This window comes from Anopheles bellator, chromosome 2 (assembly GCF_943735745.2).
Source record: "Anopheles bellator chromosome 2, idAnoBellAS_SP24_06.2, whole genome shotgun sequence".
Classification (NCBI taxonomy): domain Eukaryota; kingdom Metazoa; phylum Arthropoda; class Insecta; order Diptera; family Culicidae; genus Anopheles; species Anopheles bellator.
Window position 1 is genome coordinate 63,376,510 of NC_071286.1, and position 18,852 is coordinate 63,395,361.

At 51.5% G+C, this 18,852-nt stretch overlaps 1 protein-coding gene across 1 annotated transcript in view; it reads left to right on the forward strand.

Moving 5' to 3' along the window:
- Positions 1-1,461: 1,461 nt before the first annotated feature.
- The window catches only part of LOC131207856 (protein sickie), a 177,270-nt gene continuing 159,879 nt past the window's right edge, over positions 1,462-18,852 (forward strand). Inside the window, exon 1 of the mRNA XM_058200488.1 lies at positions 1,462-4,071. Coding sequence (XP_058056471.1) covers positions 1,462-4,071 — 2,610 coding nt within the window. The remainder of the gene's footprint in view (positions 4,072-18,852) is intronic.

The following is an 18,852-nucleotide window of genomic DNA, read 5'->3' on the forward strand; positions in this document are numbered from 1 at the left end:
TCTCACATCACATCGGGGAGATATTCCTCAAACATGAAAATCTTTGCCCGGGAGGAATGCAAATATTTGCCCATTGGACCACTCCTGGACCACCGACTTGGAGTAGTATTGTGATAGATTGCTAGGCTAACGGGAAGGCTTATGTAATTAATCGGCAACCACACACGGGGATTGTCTGGCAGGCCTTCTCTTTCGAAGGATCTGACCAAGAAGGCCAGAGAAGGCCACTTTAATCATGCATATTGGCGGTGGCAGACTATCGAGCGAATGGTTGATGAAAGCGAACTGACTCTTGTTGAAACAGTATTTCCAGCCACTCTCATCAGGGAAGAGTCTGGCTTCTTGGTCTTGGCCCAAGCCAACCCACGTTACGGTACTTCGAAGGAGCAAATTCCGAAGTGAGCGATTGCTGCTCGCGTAATCAACTCCGTGCATGAGTGACTTTTGCATGACGAACCATTTTCTGCACCACTGCAACCCACTCCCAGTGTCCTCGCAGCTCCGGTAGCCCCGTCGGCTATGCCCCGTGGGTTCCGTGTGCGCCTTCATTGAGCAATGCGACAAATTCCACGTTCGTGCCGTAAAAATAACATTACACTCTCCACGCTGGCTCATCGTCTCAATTACATCGAGCACCACTTCGGGCACGGCAGGACACCGAAGTTCTTGACACGGAAGTTGAAATTTTATTTCGTCTCCCTTTTGAGCGCCCGGAGCGAATCGGAACGGAATCGGGCGAGGGATTCAAATGTCGAAAGATCGCCGAAAGCGATTGGATAATCTGCAGCGATAAACGTTAAGTGCCATCCGGCCGTCCGGCTGTCTTCCCGTGGGACTTGGGTGTTGGCTTAGTCTTGGAAGGGTCCCGCCAGGGATTTCTTGGAATGCTACCGAAGGAGCGCCTAGAGTGGAATAGCAACAAAAAAGGATCATTCGTAGGGATGAACTCGTCCTTATTTAAAATTCAACCAAACAACAACTGGCCATGGCAGTCGGCCAAACGAACCAATCAACAAACCGGTTCAACCGGTAGATTCGCTCCCATTTCTTCTTGGCCCCATCTTGGGATACGCGGAGCAATTGAAGATAAAGTCTTGTTTGAGTTTCCATTTTGAGCAAGATACTTTCTGCTTGAGCCCACAATCCGTGGCAGGATTTCAAGATGTTCCAATTCGATGGACGCCATATTGCGGCCCGTCAAAGTTTCGTTCAAGTTCAAATTCTTTACCGAACAATTACCAGAGTAGGCGCCGTGCGTACGTAGAAGTGGAATGCAAAGTAAACCCCTCGTCGATTCGATGATCCTTTTTGCAGAGTGCTAGGATTCAATCGAGTAGTCTGCGTGTGCTGCCCGTAGAAGTGTTACATCACGAAGAAAGTGTTCCAGAAAAAAAACGTGTTCGTTCGGTGCCGAGGGCGAGATTGGGAAATGTGTAGTTCAAAGCCGTGCGCGTTGGCCAGATGATAGCGAACGGCAGTGGCAAGGTAGTTGCAACCCCTCCGACGGCCGGTTTCCCCTGGGAATCGTCGAGCCAGAGCTCGGAGTCGTGCGGTAACACGGGAACGGTCAAACGCCGGCCGACCTCGCTGGAGTCGAAGGAGAGGACGCCATCACCGACGCACGATGGCGGTGGTAAGGCGATGGCCCCTCGGTCCAGCGGGAAACCCGGTGGCGGCGGCGGTGAAAGTGACACTGGTGTTCCCGGTGAGACCAAACCAATCGACGGACACCCGGTGCCCGGTTCCGAGCCAATCAAATCGAGGGCCGTTTCGACGAACCGACCGTCCAAAATGGCCCCGGAGAGAAGGAAAACCATAAGTGATACGAAGATACCGTTCAGCTCGAAGTCGAAGCCCAAGCCGGCCCCAGCCACTCAGCGGAGTGGCAGTTCTGGGCCGAAGGGTGAGCCGAAAAGTTCCTCAAATATGAAATCAACCGACAGGAAGCTGTCGTCACCGCCGGGAGCACCGGAAGCGTCTGGGCGGTCACAGAAGAAGGTGTCTTTTATTCCGAGCCTGGCGATGGGTGGCGTCACCGGTACGGCCACCAGTACGCCCCCTGGCGGCAACGTGCGAACTAGCGCCGTGAAGACGATTCTTCGGACACGGGCCCAACAGACGGCGGGCGCCGGTGGCAGTGGCGGTGACGGTGGTGCGGTGGAGTTTAGGGAACTGTACCGGGACTATCCGTTGCCGTTGCCACCGTATCGGGACCCACCACCAGCACCACCACCGGCTCCACCGGAGGTGAAAGAATTTTGTGACGATCCGCAGATTAGTGTCGGAGCCGAACCGACCAAGACCGAGGACCAGCTCGGTGGAGTCGTCCGGTCGAAGCTGAAGGGCTTCGGATTGGGTAAGCTGATATCATCGCACTCGTCGGCCCAGGAACGGAGAAGTTCGAACAATTACGTCACGCTGCCACCGTCACCGAAAGCGTCCAGCAAACTGATGTCTTCCAAGGGCGGTGGCGACTTGCCAGCGCTTCCTACGCAGGTGGCGACCATAGCGGCAGCAGCCTCCATGGGTGCGCTGGAGAAACCAAGGCACCCATCACCGGACGACATCCTGGCGAAGCCCGAATTCAGCTCGTCCCTGTTCAAAAACCTGCCCGTCCGGCAGAAGAAGGGCACGGTCCCGCACCTGGAGAACTACTGTCTGTTTGATCCGTCGGTGGACTTCTTCAACGAGAAGGAACACAAGATGCGTGCGATACCGGAGACGGCCGAGCTGGCCGATCCGGTCCTGTACCAGGATCACCTGATCTACGACGCGGTCGATCGGGTCTCGGACTCGGACAACTATTTCACCATCGAGCCGGGCTCGCAGGATATCGAAGCGAAGAATCGCCTTTCGCTCGAGAAGGTCGAAGAGAAGATTGACGAAATATTCAACAAAACTCGGCCGACATCGTCTTCGTCATCGTCCAACTCGACCAGTGGCTCCAGTCCGGACTATCCGTCGATGTTCAACTCGGTCATCGAGACACCGTCGTCGAATCTGGAGTCGACGGACGAGAGCGACTATGGGTTCCGGAACCGGCTCATCGAGAACCTGAAGGTGCTGTCCGTGCCCAAGTCTATCTCCGGCTCGATACCTGACGAGGAAGTGGAGAACGAGGAAGGTGCCGGTGGAGAGCGGGGTGCCGGGCGACAATTGTCACCTCCTTCATCGTCGGTGTACTATGGCGTAGTGTTGAAGACGCCGATCCCGGTCGCTTCCCGACTTGAGCGACTTCATCAGCAGCAATCTGTGTCCTTGCCCAATTCACCCCTCCTGCAGCATCGTCTCCAGCAGCAGCAACAGCAGGCCCTCAAGCGAAAATGTGATGATTCATCATCGTCTTCCTCAACCGTGTCGCCTCCTGCCGCCACCTCCGCCCATCCGGAAGGGACGGCCACGCAAGAACCCCTCACGAGCGCCAGCATCGCTACGCAGGCTCCCGATAGCATCGACCCGGCACCACCATCACAGCACACCCCGGGGACACGGAACGCAATCAACACGTCTCCTGCCTCCTCCCTGCTGCTGTCGAGAGTGACAAAAATTAAGCCCGAATCTAGCGGCACCGGAAATGCGGCTCCCGCCGGAAGTGCCGCTTCGAAGGTGGCCAATTTTCTGCCCCTGCTCCGGAGCACGTTCGCTCTGGATCCGCTCAAGTCGAGCTTTTCGCTGCCTCAGCTCCCTACCGGTGGCGGGGCTCGTTTGGGCACGGCGACCGGAAGTAGTGGCGCTACGGGAGCCATCAGCAAGGCGTACCCGATGGCCAGTGGTCATCAACACCAGTTCCAGCAGCTCCAGCAGCAGCATTCACACCGGAATGGATCTCTGGATGCGACCCCGCTGTTCTGTCGGCTAAGGAAACGGGAGCGACCGCTCTCGAACCATAGCGACGCCGACAGTGGCTTCCTTAGTCCGGCGACACCACCCGACTCGAACGGTGCCTCAATATTGGCCGCCGTCACCGACGAGGAACTCGCTGCCGTTGGTGGCTCCGGGACCGTGGCTTCCGCATCCTCCTCGGACGCGGTTGTTCTGGAGCAGTGCGACAGCATCCAGGAACTGATACAGGTAATTTTCCAGCACCGCGTGTAGAGTTGTGAATTCTCCCAGATAAACCGAGAAATGCTTTTAATACGCTGAACGCTGATTAATTCACTAGAAAATCGGCCGCGAATTGGGGTGGGGGTCGCTCACAATTTAAATTTCAAATCCGGAACATGGCGCGCCGCTGTCATTGAGTAATTGTTCCAATCGGGCGAATGACGCCGACGTGGGGCATTCCCGCCAGAAACAATCTCCAGAATGCATAACATTACTGTTCCACTGTTCCACATTTCCACATTTTGTGCCGAGCCGGAAAATGACATTCATCTTCCGTCGGGTTTTTCCCCCTTTTTCGGGAACGCTTTTCACAAGCGAACCAAGCGGAGAATTTCGGTCCAATTTCGATAGATAAATGGAAGTTGCAGTAGTTGATGCGGGTTGGAATCGGGGCTACAGAGAGAGAGAGAGCAGCGCATATTAGCAATTCACCCCAATTCGGATTGATCATAAATTTCTGGCGTATCTCGGCCCGGGGCGCCCGCGAATATGGAAGACTTGGGTCGTTCGCTCCTGGAGCTCCGGAAGCGACTGGAAACGACGAGTTTTGGTGACGTACCTTCGTAGTTGCAGTGGCTCCCCTCTCTGATTGTGCGGCGGGGCATAAAAATCGCTTCCGGTGCCATGAAATTGCTCTCCGGTAATTAAGGCTCCAAGAACTTGATGCTCACCGCACCCTGAGGCTGTGTCGACGACGACGACGCATCTTCCTTTTGATGCTCCGTAACTCCCTTTACCGGACTAATTCCGTCTGCGCACCCACAGTCGATGTGTCAGCACCACAAATCGGCTAAATGGTCGCGCATCCCCCACATTGAATCCCCAAAACCGGGAAGGCAATCATCGACGGATCGCTGGCGGCACACTCCAACCGTATCCAACCCAGGGCGCCCTGCCTGGGAAAACATGATTTAAATATTGCAACACAAAAATGTAAATTTCATAAATTTTGCGTTTCAATTACAAGTTAATTAAGGCGCGCCCAGGCCCGAAACGCTCCAGGTCCAGTATGGACCTTCTGGCAGGTGTACTCCGGAGAGGGTGTCCCTTCCGAGTGTCCGAGCGTCGTGATCGGTTGATGGAGCGGTTGTTCAGTTCGTTGGTTATGCGCTCGCAATCGAGCGTGGTCGCTGCCGACTGCTAATTTGAATTTATTTCCATAATTTCCGCACACATGTCCGAGGGTCTCCTGCCAGGGCTCGGCGGGATGGGGCGGAGAGCTCCAAAACCGAAGGGATCAGAATTGGAATTGAAGCGTCACTTGAGTGCGCCGATGGATGGGCCGGGTTGTTGTGATTAGATTCCCGATTCCCACACAGCCGGGCAGCCCGGTGTGAACTGGGGAGTTGACGTGAGTTAGTGGCTGACGCGCCGGTTGGAACTGAAAGCCGTGCCCGGTCGAACAATCAATTAGACGACAACGCAGGCGATCGTTAGGTGGATAATTGATTCGATAGCGACGGTCGTTTACCGGCAATGGGCCGCTCTTCCGGTCCGAATAGTTTACATGCCACAAACAAGCATTTTCCGCTCGGATGACTTGGTTCGGAGTAGCCCCAGTAGCTTCCTTACGGGTTTTCGGGCACTCCCGAGTCTTGAGAGCCGAGGGATTGGTTTCCGATTGCTCAAGTGGCAATAACCGTAAATAGTAATCATTATTAGCTATTAAGTACATGCCCGGCAAGGCTCGCCCTTCCGCGGTCTCAATCAACCCCAGCGCGGACGCCGACATCCACTTCGAGCCGAGCAAGTTTTCGGAAACGTATGGAAAATTTGTTTTTCCTCGAGCTCCATTCTCTCATTCCCTCACACTTCGAGGGGGGAAAGTTTCGCGAAACCAATTTTCTTTTTGTGCGATACCCGGGAAACCTGTGCCGACCTGCCTGTCGACCGATTATCGTTCCCCCTTTTTGGGTATCGACTGCTCCGGCAAAACCGCCCAAGGAGGCGCACTTGGGGCAGAAAAAAAACCGGATCCATTTTGGAGCCACCAGGCATCGGAGGATAATTGCATTTGGTCGCTATCTACAACAGAAAGATATTGTTTATTCGGGTACCGCGTCGGGGTTTGTTTTTTGCGTAAGGTTAGGCTTGTGGGAATTGGGACCTTTTTGAAATGTTGTTCCGAAATGTAACTTCGAGCGGATCGCGAACCTATCTTTTGGAGTTTGGGACCGGGAGCATAACTTTTCAGGTTGTCCGTTGTTGGTGAGGGTATTCTAAAGCAAACAATAAACATTTGTTTTCGTTCCCTCGCGGATAGGAACCTCCCCATTCTTGACCAAGAAACCGTGGAACAAGGGGCCAAGTTAATGGACAACTCCTGCTCAAGGGCCCCACTTGTGTAGGTGTGCAGTGATTACCTTTTAATAAAGAAACACTGTTAAAGTACATTTTTATTGCATTTCGCACAATGAAGCTCGCGGAATCGATGATTACCGTGTATTGGACAGTCCTGGGCGAGCCCTTATCTTTCACAGTAGCGCTGCAGAGCCTCACATAAACGCGTACTTTACGTCCATTCGCCTCGTCCATGGCTTTCTGGAGAGCATTTGGTCTAAATTTTATTACATTCGTTCGGTTGGTGACCATGCGGCCGAACTTTTGCTATGAAAACTTGAGCCTAAGCCCAGGAGGGTACAAAGAAAATTGAATTTTGAGTAGCATCTTGTGGCCAGCGCATGGAAAAACGACGATGTAACGACCGCTCAGAATGTGGCGCTGCAAACTTCACGTTGGTCGGTCGGGCCTGTCAAGGGACATCAAAATGCCATAAGTTTCGTGTTTCTCTTTTGACATTTATTATCGTGTTGTGATTTATTAAACGTTCATTTCCGAAACTCCCATCAACGATTCGACGCGCGTTCGCCCCAGGTTTTGCATACTCTATTTGTTCACCAACAACAATAACAACAACCCCCTCGGTTTTAATGTGCTAATGTATTTGTTTCGATTGCCCGCAACGTTCGCGTTTCAATTAAATTAAAAATTCTCACCACCGTGGCACAAACAAACCGAAACCCGCAAACTAAACGCAAAGGGGCTTGCCGTTAGGGCGCTCCGTCCAGTTCGAACCCCGAATGGAGCTACGCATTTTCACGCTTCGGCGAACACTTTTATTAAAAAAATAAATTAAACAAATAAATCATGTCGTTAATAATCGCCCACGTCGGCCACACGTCGCCCGAGCGGCATAGGTTTTTCCGGGATAGGGATCCGAGACCCTTTTTCTGGTGGACACCCCCAGAGCGACCGGGGGTGGCACCTTTCTTAGCCGATGCTGTCGATCCCGCTCCGTTGGTCCATCAATTTCACAAGTCACGAAAGCCAAGTCCAGCGCCCCGGGCTCCGATGCCGACTTTAATCAGATACAGCGCATTATCAGTCCCTGGCTCCCGGGAAAATGCACGAAAATCCCAATGCTAAGCCCATTGAGGCAGGGTCCTGACCTTCCCCGACAGGCCACAACATGTGCCGGGGCTGTCTCGGAACGCATTAAAATAATTCCCATTCCATCGATTGTGACTTCCGACTCGGTGTCGGCGTCTGGTGCGGGGGCCCAGCGAAATGGCCCATCGGCGAACCCTTCGGCGACGATTTCGTGCGCCACCGGGAAAAAGCAGGGGTTCGCGGTGTTTGAATTTCCCTAATGATTGGTGCTACCGAGGGCAGGAATTGTCCTTCGACGTAGGGGGTGGCACCCCACGCGAAGAACGGATATGGCACGCATTCCTCTTGGGAAATCGTTTATTGCCACACGAGTGACACTCCGGTGGTACGTTTTGGCTGATAGTGGAGAGGGCCCGGTCCTTCGATTGACCCGGCACGTACCTCCTCCTGTTCGATGGGCGAAGGGCTTTTTTCACAGACTATCAAAGACGGCACTACATTACGGTGCCTTCGAAGGGAACGATTAATATGCACAGTTTCTAGCCACGGGACCGCCAGACGGCAATTCCGATGACGTATAGCAAATTGTTACAAACCATTTTCGCCCACCCAGCGTTGGCATGCCCGTGCGTAAGGACCATCGGGGGCCATTACACTTTACGGTGCAGGCCATACATTAAGAGTGGCCATTTTTCACTCTCAACACATCGTGGGTCTCCTTGGTTACAGTGGCTTTCGAGGCGAGGCTGGTCTAGGTCCAGGGAGCGTATCTAATAGCGCGCGCGCTCGAGCTGTACGTGCTTGATTGGGGCCACGGCAATGTGCGATTTATGTCCTGTTTTTTTATACGACACCCAGAGCCCGGAAACTATGCTTTTAAAGGAGCTACGCAAATGGTCTCATCTTGCGGTGCGCTCTCCGCAACATAACACCAACCGAGAAGTGGTAAAAAAGCGACATAAAATGATAAAAGCCGAGCTGCCTTGGACGCTGCTGGCCGCATTCAACATATTTTCGCCACAAAATAGAGCTGGTTGTTCAAAAAGGAATAATCATAAAATTCCCAAAAGGAGGTTCATTGACGCATTGGCGATTCATTTTAATTATGCTCTCAGCGGTAATCGGTCTACGGATTTCAATTAAACCGTATCCCTGCAGGACACCGGCAACACTTGCGCTTCCTGCATTCGAGCATTGAAATGCAAATCACCTTCTTCCAGAAGTCCATTTGACAGGTTCTGCAGCCCACCGTCGGCGACGGCACGTGCCAACACCTGTCGCCCATAAATCATGACACGTTCCGTGCACCAGCCGACCTGCACTCACTCAATACGATTGGCTTAATTTCATTGGCCTCTACGGTCGACGTTTAAACAGCCCCCTATCTCTTTCTCGCTCGAACGGTGAAAGAAGTTTCAAATCCTGGGCAAGCCACCCCATAATCCGGCAATCGGTGGTTGAAATCGAAAATCGCATCAACCGTCGTCGGTGGTCGGGGGTCGTCCTTGCCAACCGGTCCGAACGGGACCCGAGCCTCATCAGTGACAGTGGGCCATAACTCTATTCAGGCAGTGGCACGTGGCAGTCCACCGGTCACGGCCGAGATGGGCCGAGTGCGCGCGCGTTCCGCTTTCCGGGTTCTTTTCCGGCAAGCGGAAAATTAACTCAACTAGCGGTTCAGCAAGAGAGCCTTCTGCCAAGTGTCATTTGGCACGTGACCACGTGCCGGTGCAGCGGTGGAGCGAGAGAGAAAGAGTTGGCAAGTGGGTTTAACGAGCAAACCGAAGGACAAGTGCCTTTGGGAGGACGGCTTTATTACTTCATTTCTAGGTCCGATTTAGTACGCTAACGCACCATATGTGTCTAACTTCTTCATGGCGTGATTGTAAATCAACCGCCAGCTCCTGGCCGGCCATTTTGGCGAACGGAAGCGAAATGTACGTCTTTGGCGGTTTATGGTTTTCTGGTTGCCTTTAAGATCCTGATCACCCCAAAAAGGCCCAAATCGTTTGATTAGCTGCCCTGGCTTCATAGCTTCCCAGCTCGCCCGGGATGGAAAATCACGAAAGTTTTCCCAGCCGGTCGGAAAAGTCGTGTACAATCAACGGCTTTTACAACGCCACGTTACCGCGAGAGGCTTGGCAGAACACATGTAAACACAGCCTTCTGTCTCGCTATCTGCAGTACAATTTCCTGCCGTGGGCTTCGGGGTGTCGTCCTCGTGGAAGGCGCTTCGGTTCCACGGGCGCGTCCTTGCCAAGTTTTCGTCGCCATGATTGCACCCCGCGGCGTTCGGGTGAATAAATTTATTTTTCCACGCCAGACAGCGCCACATTTGTTTTGGGGAGATTCGTGCGTTCGGCTCGCGTGAACATGCTCCTGCGTAACATGTTTAGTAACGCGAGCTGAACATGAATTTTCATCTTGCTAGGTATTAAGGAGTGGGGATTCTACGTAATGCTAAAAGACGATGCTTTAAAGTAAGATTCGCTTTGTTCTTTGCGATTTCAAGGTTTGTCTTGATAAGACACATGGGATAATAAGTCCTGAATATGGCACATACATTGCGGTACTCTCACAAAATACACAGGAGAGGTCGACAATGTGACAATAGACAAAACTTAAATCCTACAGTTCTTTCCAGAGTCTGAAAGCTCATGGTTTCTTCATTTTGGGTTGCAAATAGAGCGACAGTTACAGTGCTTTATTAGATCATTTAAAGGTGATGCTTTTAAAAATGAACTTCTTTACATATCAACCCACGTTTTGTTTCACAAACTCGCCTTAACCAAATCCCAAAAGAGCTCGATAATGTGCCGAAGATAAATAAACCCATCGGCGTGCGAATGTGTGATCATTTCGTAAAATAGGCTTATTGGGTCGCCCCTGGGAAGCGCATTAAATTATTGTGAAATTATAAAGACCGGGGCGGCCTTTATGCTCGCGCCCGATAGCGCCCCAGTGTGTCCCGGTGCCGCGCGAAGAGATTATGCTCGCTTTCGCGCCGTTCCCAAAGAAAGGGCGCAGCATAAAAGGGATGAAAGCCTTTATTAAAAGTTCCGTTTCCGCCATTTATCCGGTGCCCTGAAGACAGCCCCAACGGCGCTGTTTTCCCTTTCTCCACCATTTTCCTGAGCACAACAAAACAACAGAACAAATTACTTTTCCGCGATTTTCTACCAGACCCAGGAAGTCGGGCCCCGGGTTTTTCCTCCCCTGTCGGGCTTCGGTTCGGGTTCGGGAAAATCAAATTGCGAGCCGAGTGGCCGACGGCGCTGGGTTCCTTGTGGCGCTCGTTAACCCGCGGCAAGCGTGGCTTCCGTGGTTGGGGTGTTCTGTGGTCGATTGTAACGCCTCGTGGGGGAAAGAGTCTTTCTTCGTCGGGCCTAGTGAGGGAGCTATGAAAATCGCATCTGCATCTGCCATTCGGGACGCATCTGGTAGTCCACGAGGTCGGAGACCTATCAGCGCAAACGACCATAATTGGTCGGGGCCGCTCCAGAGGACGCATCTATTGGGCATGGCTGCTCCGAACCGTAAAATGGCTCCTGTCCGTCGATACCGGGCGATCAGGCCACTTTGATTGCTCGCCGAGGAGTAGGTCCCCCAGTTAATTAGAGACTGATAAACATGGACGCATGAAATGGAGCATAAATATGGGTGGGGCCTTCGCATCATGCGGCGTAGTGTAATAAATTTTTATGAAAATGCCGTCGAGCCCGCGCCGTGTTGTTCTTTATTGTTGTGCTCGGCGTTCCCGGCCCGGGCGGCGGCTCCCGTGTCCAGGTTCCGGTCCAGCGAAAGTGGTTCCCGAAAGAACAAAAAAGTAATAACGGAACATTAAAAACGTAAAACCGCCACGGCGTTGCGATGGGTCTGCCGTTGGCTACAAAGTGAATTATGAAATTTTGTTATGTTGTGGCCACTCGGCGGGAAGGCGGAGGCCCCGGCCATCGGAATCCTTCGGAGACGTGTTGGCATTTGCTTTATGAAGCCCACTTCGGGGAAGGCCCACAAATCACACTCGCGCAAAATCGGGCACCGGAACTCGTGCAATAATCGTATTTTATGCCACGGCGGCCAAGATACGGCGCACACTGGCGACGAGCATTAAACCAAACGTTGCCATTTCCGTGCGGGAAAGGAGAAATTAAATCGCCCATTCCCGGGCCAGGTGAGATGGTCTAAAAAGGACCGAAAGTTCAGCGCTTTACGATGGGCTTCCGAGCGGATTGTACCTCGACCGGCTTTTGCCGCTGTTACAACTTTCTTTTGATAAAAAGAAGTTCGTTATCATTTTATTTCTTGCAAAGTCCTTGGATCGGGACCCGGTTTTACGATTCCCGCGCTCCCATAATTATCTGATTAACATTTAATCGCATTCCCTGCAGTGCGGAATGGGTGAGGTTCGGACCCCAAAACCTGGCGTTGCCCGAACAAGACCACATGATAAGTATTTAACAGCACGGTAATCAACCGGATATCGTTGAAAAATCGGGCACTCAGGCTTCTACGGCATGTCCGGGAACGGGGGAAACTAATTGAGGCTACTCGAACCGTTGGGCGCAACCGGAAACTGAACCGGAAATGTAAAACTCCGTGCGGTCTCGAATGGAAGATCCCTTTAGGGCGAGGACACCGTTCCCGCTTTGCGCCTCATCGTTGGCCACAGTTTTATGGTCATACTTGGTGCCGGAAAGAAACTACGCATAAAACCGAAGGAATATCCCTGCGAGCGGTGCCACTCACGCACCGCAGGTCGTAAACATTTCCTAATATGAATTTTATTATCACTAATATCACGGGACGCACTACTTTCGCTCGACCGTTGACAAATGGGTCTGCACGTTAATGGCCCTCCCGGCTTTCGTACGATTCCCGGGGGTTCCGTGAGCTGCACTTCCACGGTCACGAGGAGTCGTCTCCACTCTCGACCCCAGAGGAGTGCGGTTTCGCTCGGATTATGACGAATGGAGTTCCCCATTTCAAGAGTAGCAAAAAAACAAAACGAGAGGCATCCGGTTTTGCCGCTGGTTCGAATGGCGGATTAAAGCACAAATAAAATCCCATCAATGTAATGCTTGGGCATCGACCGGAATGGATCGCTCGACTGGAGTGCTGGTTCGCCAGCGTGTGACCATAAATATTTTATGGATATTTAACACTGGGAATTGCTGTGGAATTTGATTCGAAATACCAACGGCGATAGTTTATGAACGGGTTTCCGTACGGGTGCCCTGTTCCCGGGTTCACAGGATAATACTCCAACCGATTCCATCGGCAGCCGGTCGGTCGGCTCCAGGCATGTCAAGCACTGAAATCCCTGCCATGGACTCTTGAATGTCCCTTCCAGATGCCCCGACGGTGAGCCAGATATTATTTAGCTTCACAGTATGTTCGATAAATAACGAGACTGGCTCCAAAAGTTCAATAAAACAACCTAGATTTTGGTTTGGGAGTTATTTTTATTCGAAATAGTTTCCATTTAAGTCAATACAACGGTTTACCACGGTTAATTAATTTATCGAATTAATTTTTCCATTAATTTTTTGTAGTCAACGGAAGGAATATTCGCTAATTTAACGTTTTACTTTTGCCCATGTTCCCTCTTTTCTTTTTTTTTTCTTTTTTTTTTTATTTAGTTTACCTAACTCGGGTACTTAATCTACTGACGCCATACATAAACGCCCATACATTTTAAATGTGTCATTCGATTTGAGAGAAATTCAATGAGTTTGAAAGACACATAACGTACTTTTAAAACTACGTTACAAACTAAGAGATACAGCTACGTTTTGTGTTGTTTTTCAAAATAAAATCCCGTTATTTATCGAGCGTACTGTGCAAAGTCCCGTTTCTCGGTCCACGGACAGAAGGTTCATTGAAATTCGTGCCTGAAGTAGATTAGCAACCGGCAAATCTAATCTAACATCCGGTTCGCTTCCGGTGGCTTCCGGTGCGACAGTCGTTCTCATTGCATTGGAAATTTATGACCATTCCGTCTGGAGGAGCCGGGTCTTCTTATGGCGCTGGCTGGCTGGCGTGTAGGCCTTGATCTTGATTCGGAGCCCGTCCACTGTGCCGTCACCTTCCGGGTAGGAAATATGAAACAAATTCATTTTAAAATGCACTCCACCGAAGGACGCTCAGTTGTGGGTTCGTTTGCCAGGCTTGCGCAAATGGGATGCCAAACGAAAGCCTTGTTTACGCCAACTGCAACTGTGGTCCGTGAGGTGAGCTTGGGAGCTGCAAATTGGCGACTGACCCGAGGGATAGCTTCCAACGCAGGAGCCTCATTCTTCTCGCTATCGCCACAAACCGCAAGGTCGCAGGGAGCGTCACAGAGTTATGTTTGTTCTACCTCAGCGCGTGGCATCGTAGCGAAGGATCGTGAGCCAAACTTCACAAACTCTTCCCGTGCTTCCCGCTCTTCCCGGTCTCGTGCTTCGGGTTCAAAATTCATTAAACATTTATGCTGCGCGTTCGGTAGCGACCCTGGCGTGCTCGTATCAGCTATTTGCTTAGTCCCTACCCTGCTGCACAACATCAGCTGCACACGCCGTTGGGGAAATTTTGCGTGCCTTCGAAGGGTTGCGGCTACGTGTTGGAGGAGGATGTTTATTTTTGCATAAAACGCGCCCGGGAGGCACACCGTGGCAACCGACAGCAAAGGGCGTGCAAATGGGTTGCCCTGTACTTGGCTAATGAAGTCAACCGGGGGCTGAAACGGAAGCCCCATCTGGATGCTCGGGAGAGAGAAAAGGAGTGTGTCAGGCTGTGTAAAAGGGTGTAACAATCCCATCCACCACCGGCGCAATTTTATGGGTCGACAGGTCGTGACGTGGCGAGCAAGATGGCGGTGAGCGCCCTGTGAAATGGGTTGAATAAATTATAATTGAGCAATTGTGCTGAACTGATATCGCTTAAGTGGGTTGGCGTAAATATTTGTTCTCGAGCTGAAAATGATCAGCGCCGCGGAAGAATGGCTGTCTTGGGGTATCGTTATGTCAATTAGCCCCCAGGCTAAGTTCCCCAGGTATTATTCTTGAGCATTGTGAGATAATCAGCTGCACTTTGGGGTGTATTTCTTCATCTCCGTGCTGATCCTCTGCTGAGCTGCGTCCGTTCGGCACGCGTCACCTGGGCGTCGTGTTGATTAATTACTCTCCCAAACGAACGAAGAACAACAATGGCCAAAACTCACTCGTCATCACTCGTGCTTCGCGGTCAGATGGCAATCCTCGTCCTGCCGCTGGATGTCACTGAAGTCGTGGAAAGTTTTCGGTGAGAAAATCCAATTACCATGCAAATGAGAGCTCCCGTCCGGAAACTGGTCTGTGCTGTCCTGTCCTCAGCGGGACTCAGCGGGACATCGAAAAACAATTTCCCCGTGTACTAGCATCCCCGTGTGGCTGACTCGGTCCGGTGGCTGTGTGGTCAAATTAGCACTCATTAAAGGGAATGTACCGAGCAGGGAAAGCGACCGACTTCTATCAGCGGACTCTGCGTGAAACTTCCGATTGGAAGACGCTTCCCGACGATCCTTTCTCTGTCCTCGGGACGTGCTGCCCGAAGCGGGCAGCCCGGGCGGGCACGCCCCGTAACGATGGCAGAAAAAGTAATTATTCTCCTCAATAAATTATCCGAGGGGATGCTTCCGGAGTGTATGAGTCTTTCCGGGCTCATCATCTTCGCCGGAGTCGGAGCACGGAAGAAATGGGAGACCTCCCCGCGAACCGGCGTTTCCTTCTGAATGCTGATTTGACATTTATGAACACCCGAATGGGAGGGTGACCGGGTTGTAACATGATGATGATGATGAAAAAAATGCCATCTCCGTTCGGGCCCCCTTTTTCATGACTTCCGCCGGGCGGGAGCCCGTTGCAGGATGTTGTTTCAAAATATTGCTGCTAGAGCGAGTGCCGCGCTCCCCCTGGTACGTCAGGCTGTTGCCCGCCATTGTTATCTTGTAATCGAAACCGATGTAAATTTTATTGCCACTACAACGGCGCGTTGATTGCCGACAGACTGGGAACTGACAGCCGGTTTTTGGAACCTCGCTCGAAGGAGGTTGGACTACGAGGTCGGCAGCGCACGATGTATCAGGCGTCTCCATCGTTAGTGGAAACTCCGGGATGCAGTAGAAGAAGACTGGATGCCCAACAAGGAACGGTTTATGCATCTGTTCAGAGGATGTAAAATCCTTAACTACAGCTCCCGGGCACGATGCGTCTTGGCTGGGTTCGCGACGGACCACCGGAATGCGTGTAGCATCGATTGGAAAACCACTGGCCCGATGCTTCTCCATCGGGCAAAGTAGGTCAGCGCGTTGAAAGCGGCGTGATTAGCATTACAATGAGCCCCCTTTTGAGTGGCCATCACAGCCATGTTGGCGTGTCCGCAGAGTAATGGAAAAAAGGGTTCTGTGGTGGTTCATTATTCACCGGCGGAACTTTAACGGTGGCGGACGTTTCACCTGGCAGCGCCTTGGTTAATGGGTAGGTGGCAAGATGAAAATCAATTACTTGCCCCTCCGGGGTCTTTGCTTTGTCGGGCAGAATGGGGCCGCAAAAAAAGGGATCCTTATTGATTAGTGAGAAGCATGATGTAAAGTGGATCCCGAGCGAATGGAAAGAAAATTTAATTAAAATATGGTAATCACGTCAGCGAACGAGTTGGCGTGATTGTTTGGTTCATAAATAAAAGATTTGTGTTGTGGCTCGCTCACACAAGCGGATTGTGGTGTTCGTTCTTCAAAGCTAATGCTTCTCTCCCGAGCCCGAGCTGATCCCTTAGTTACTGGATCAATCACGCCAATCAATTAATTGGCCGAATTAAGGTAAAGTCAACGAAGGCTTGCGCCCGGGCCCTACTCGTAGGGTTGGATAATTTAATTAACCTTCGGCCACAGTACGGTTCATTTATGTAATCATTTATCTCTTGCGCTCCGGCCATGCTTCTGACCAGTTTTTGTTTTCTGTTTCCTCCGTTTCCGTAGGTAAGCGAAATCGATCCCACCAAAAACCCACCCGACCCGACCGGAGGATCAACGACTTGACATCTTAATACGCCCGGAAGGGACCCCGGAAGGACGCTCCGTTTTGGCCCGTTTCAGCAACGACCGTTTGTTTTTTTTCTCTCTTTTGGGAGTCGCCCGTTCCGATGCTCATTTAATGTTGCAAAAACAGCAACACACGGAACAGAACGGGCGTCCGGTTTTCGGACAGTCACGGATGGTCGAGCCCGAGCCGAGTCAACAGATGGCTCCAAATGGCCGGAAGTCCAAAATCAAGCGAGAGCTACTGGGGGGAGTACTGCGGAACCTAGGCGACGGCGCGACGATGCAGTTTCTTTGTGGTCCTCGCCCCGAGGAATGTCTTGTTGTTGGCTAATTAGGTTTGATTTTCTCCCCATCATCTCGGGCACGTCGTGTCCGCGTCGGAATCGTTCGCAGACGGAAACGGGGTCCGGGAGAACACTTTGGGCCGCCACAATGGTTGTCACGATCGGAAGCTGTTGTCGTTGCGGGGACGTGTGCGGATGAGCTGCGGAGTGATGGCCCTGCCAACACTTGTGCGACTGTGGGACGATGGCGTGTTAAAGGGAATTTCCTCATACTTAAGACCATTTTGATGGTGGTTCTAGTTTTTGCTGCTTATCTTCCACGACCGAAAACGGGAGAGATGAATTTTCTTTCATCGAAATGCCGGAAACGATGGTTCCATATTGTGCGACGCCTCGGGTGGATAGACAAGAAAATACTATTTTCTTTTCATTACAAACGTCTTGTAAGGTTTTTGAGTGGTAAAAATGAAAGTGAAACCACATTCACGAGTTATTGAAGAACGAAAGGACTGGAGGTCCTTATATGAAAGACGCATTCTCGCACGTGGGTGATAGCATCATATCCCGGAGTTCCGAACGAGGATAGCATGAATTGAACACGGCACGGTTGAAATAATAATGTTTCGTTTGCTGCCAACGCTTGGCTAGAAGCTGAAAAAGAGGAAAGAAGTCGAAAGGAATACCAATCGTCCTGACGTACAGCTCGATTCGTATCCTACGGCGTCCGGAGCGCGCAGCACGTTTATCCATCGAAACGTATCACATTGCTGGTCGTACACCATTTTTAGTTCGGTTTTATGTTTCGCCTTCTTCATAAATTCGGCAGACCGTAAGATGTTTGGGTTGCGCAATATTGGACATTTATTGGCTGCGTTTAACAAAACCGGGAATGATGGCAATGGACCAACAAAAAAATGGAGCCCTTTCAATAATGGCTTTGGTACGAAATAAGTGACCCCCCTGTTTGTGGAGAAGAGAAAAATTGATGATTTTATGTTTCGACATCATAGGTTTTGTGAACATAGGGTGCGTATGAGTCACCAGCTGCAATGCTCAGTGGAGTTAATCTAGCTAAAAGCAGATAAACTCGTCGTTAATTTATCAAACCTTTCACCCCTCATCTTACACGTAGAACGGGAATGGTCTGCTAATGTTAACCGCCACCGGTGAAAGGTGACATCGGCCGGATGGGACCGAACCCAATCGCCCGTGGTCAACCGGCCAAAGTCGAAAGGTCTTTCGGAAGTCAAAAGGCGTTTGTCGCTCGTTTCGGATGTGTCCGGAAGGTCCAGTGTTCCCCAGCGACTCGGATGAAGCCATCGAACGGTCGAAGGGAGTCGAGTGCGTAGGGCCGAAGGTCAAAGTCACCAAAGGCGACTGCTGACAAGGGTCCGTACCGGGTGCCGGATCCCTTTGGTCCAGTGTTGCGCTCCACCGTGTTTGACTAATTAAAACATGTTTATTTTATGCTGAAGCCCAACCCGGGACCCAGGCACCGGACCTGAGGACCGGACAACGAAACTTGACACCCGGCCAACGAACCCGTTCCGAAGTCCGAGGCTCGGAATGGAAGGTAACATTCGCAGACCCGACCGGTAGGGGGCACGCGTACATGGGTGGCGGATTGAAAATTTATGGACACGACACTCGACTTTCACTCTCTGCGCTCTGGAGTCAGCCACCCGCAGTAACTTCCCGGGAATTGATGTGTAACTGCCCAATGGAGGTCCACCCGGAGGTCCTTACGATTGCGGAGCCACATGTTTGATGTGCTCCCCCACTCGGCCAGTTTGCCGAACAATTTGGTGCCTGGAGATTTATTTTCTTTTCGCATGTTTATGTATTTTTGCCCCACCGGACGTGGCATCATTCGTCGGCAGGACTCTCGTCCGTCGGCAGCACAAACAACAAACAAATACTGAAACAACAACCGAAAGTGCGCAGAATTGTTCCCTCACGTGCAACTCGGCCGTCGCATAAATATTCAAAGACTGTGCCGGGGCAGGCTTTCGC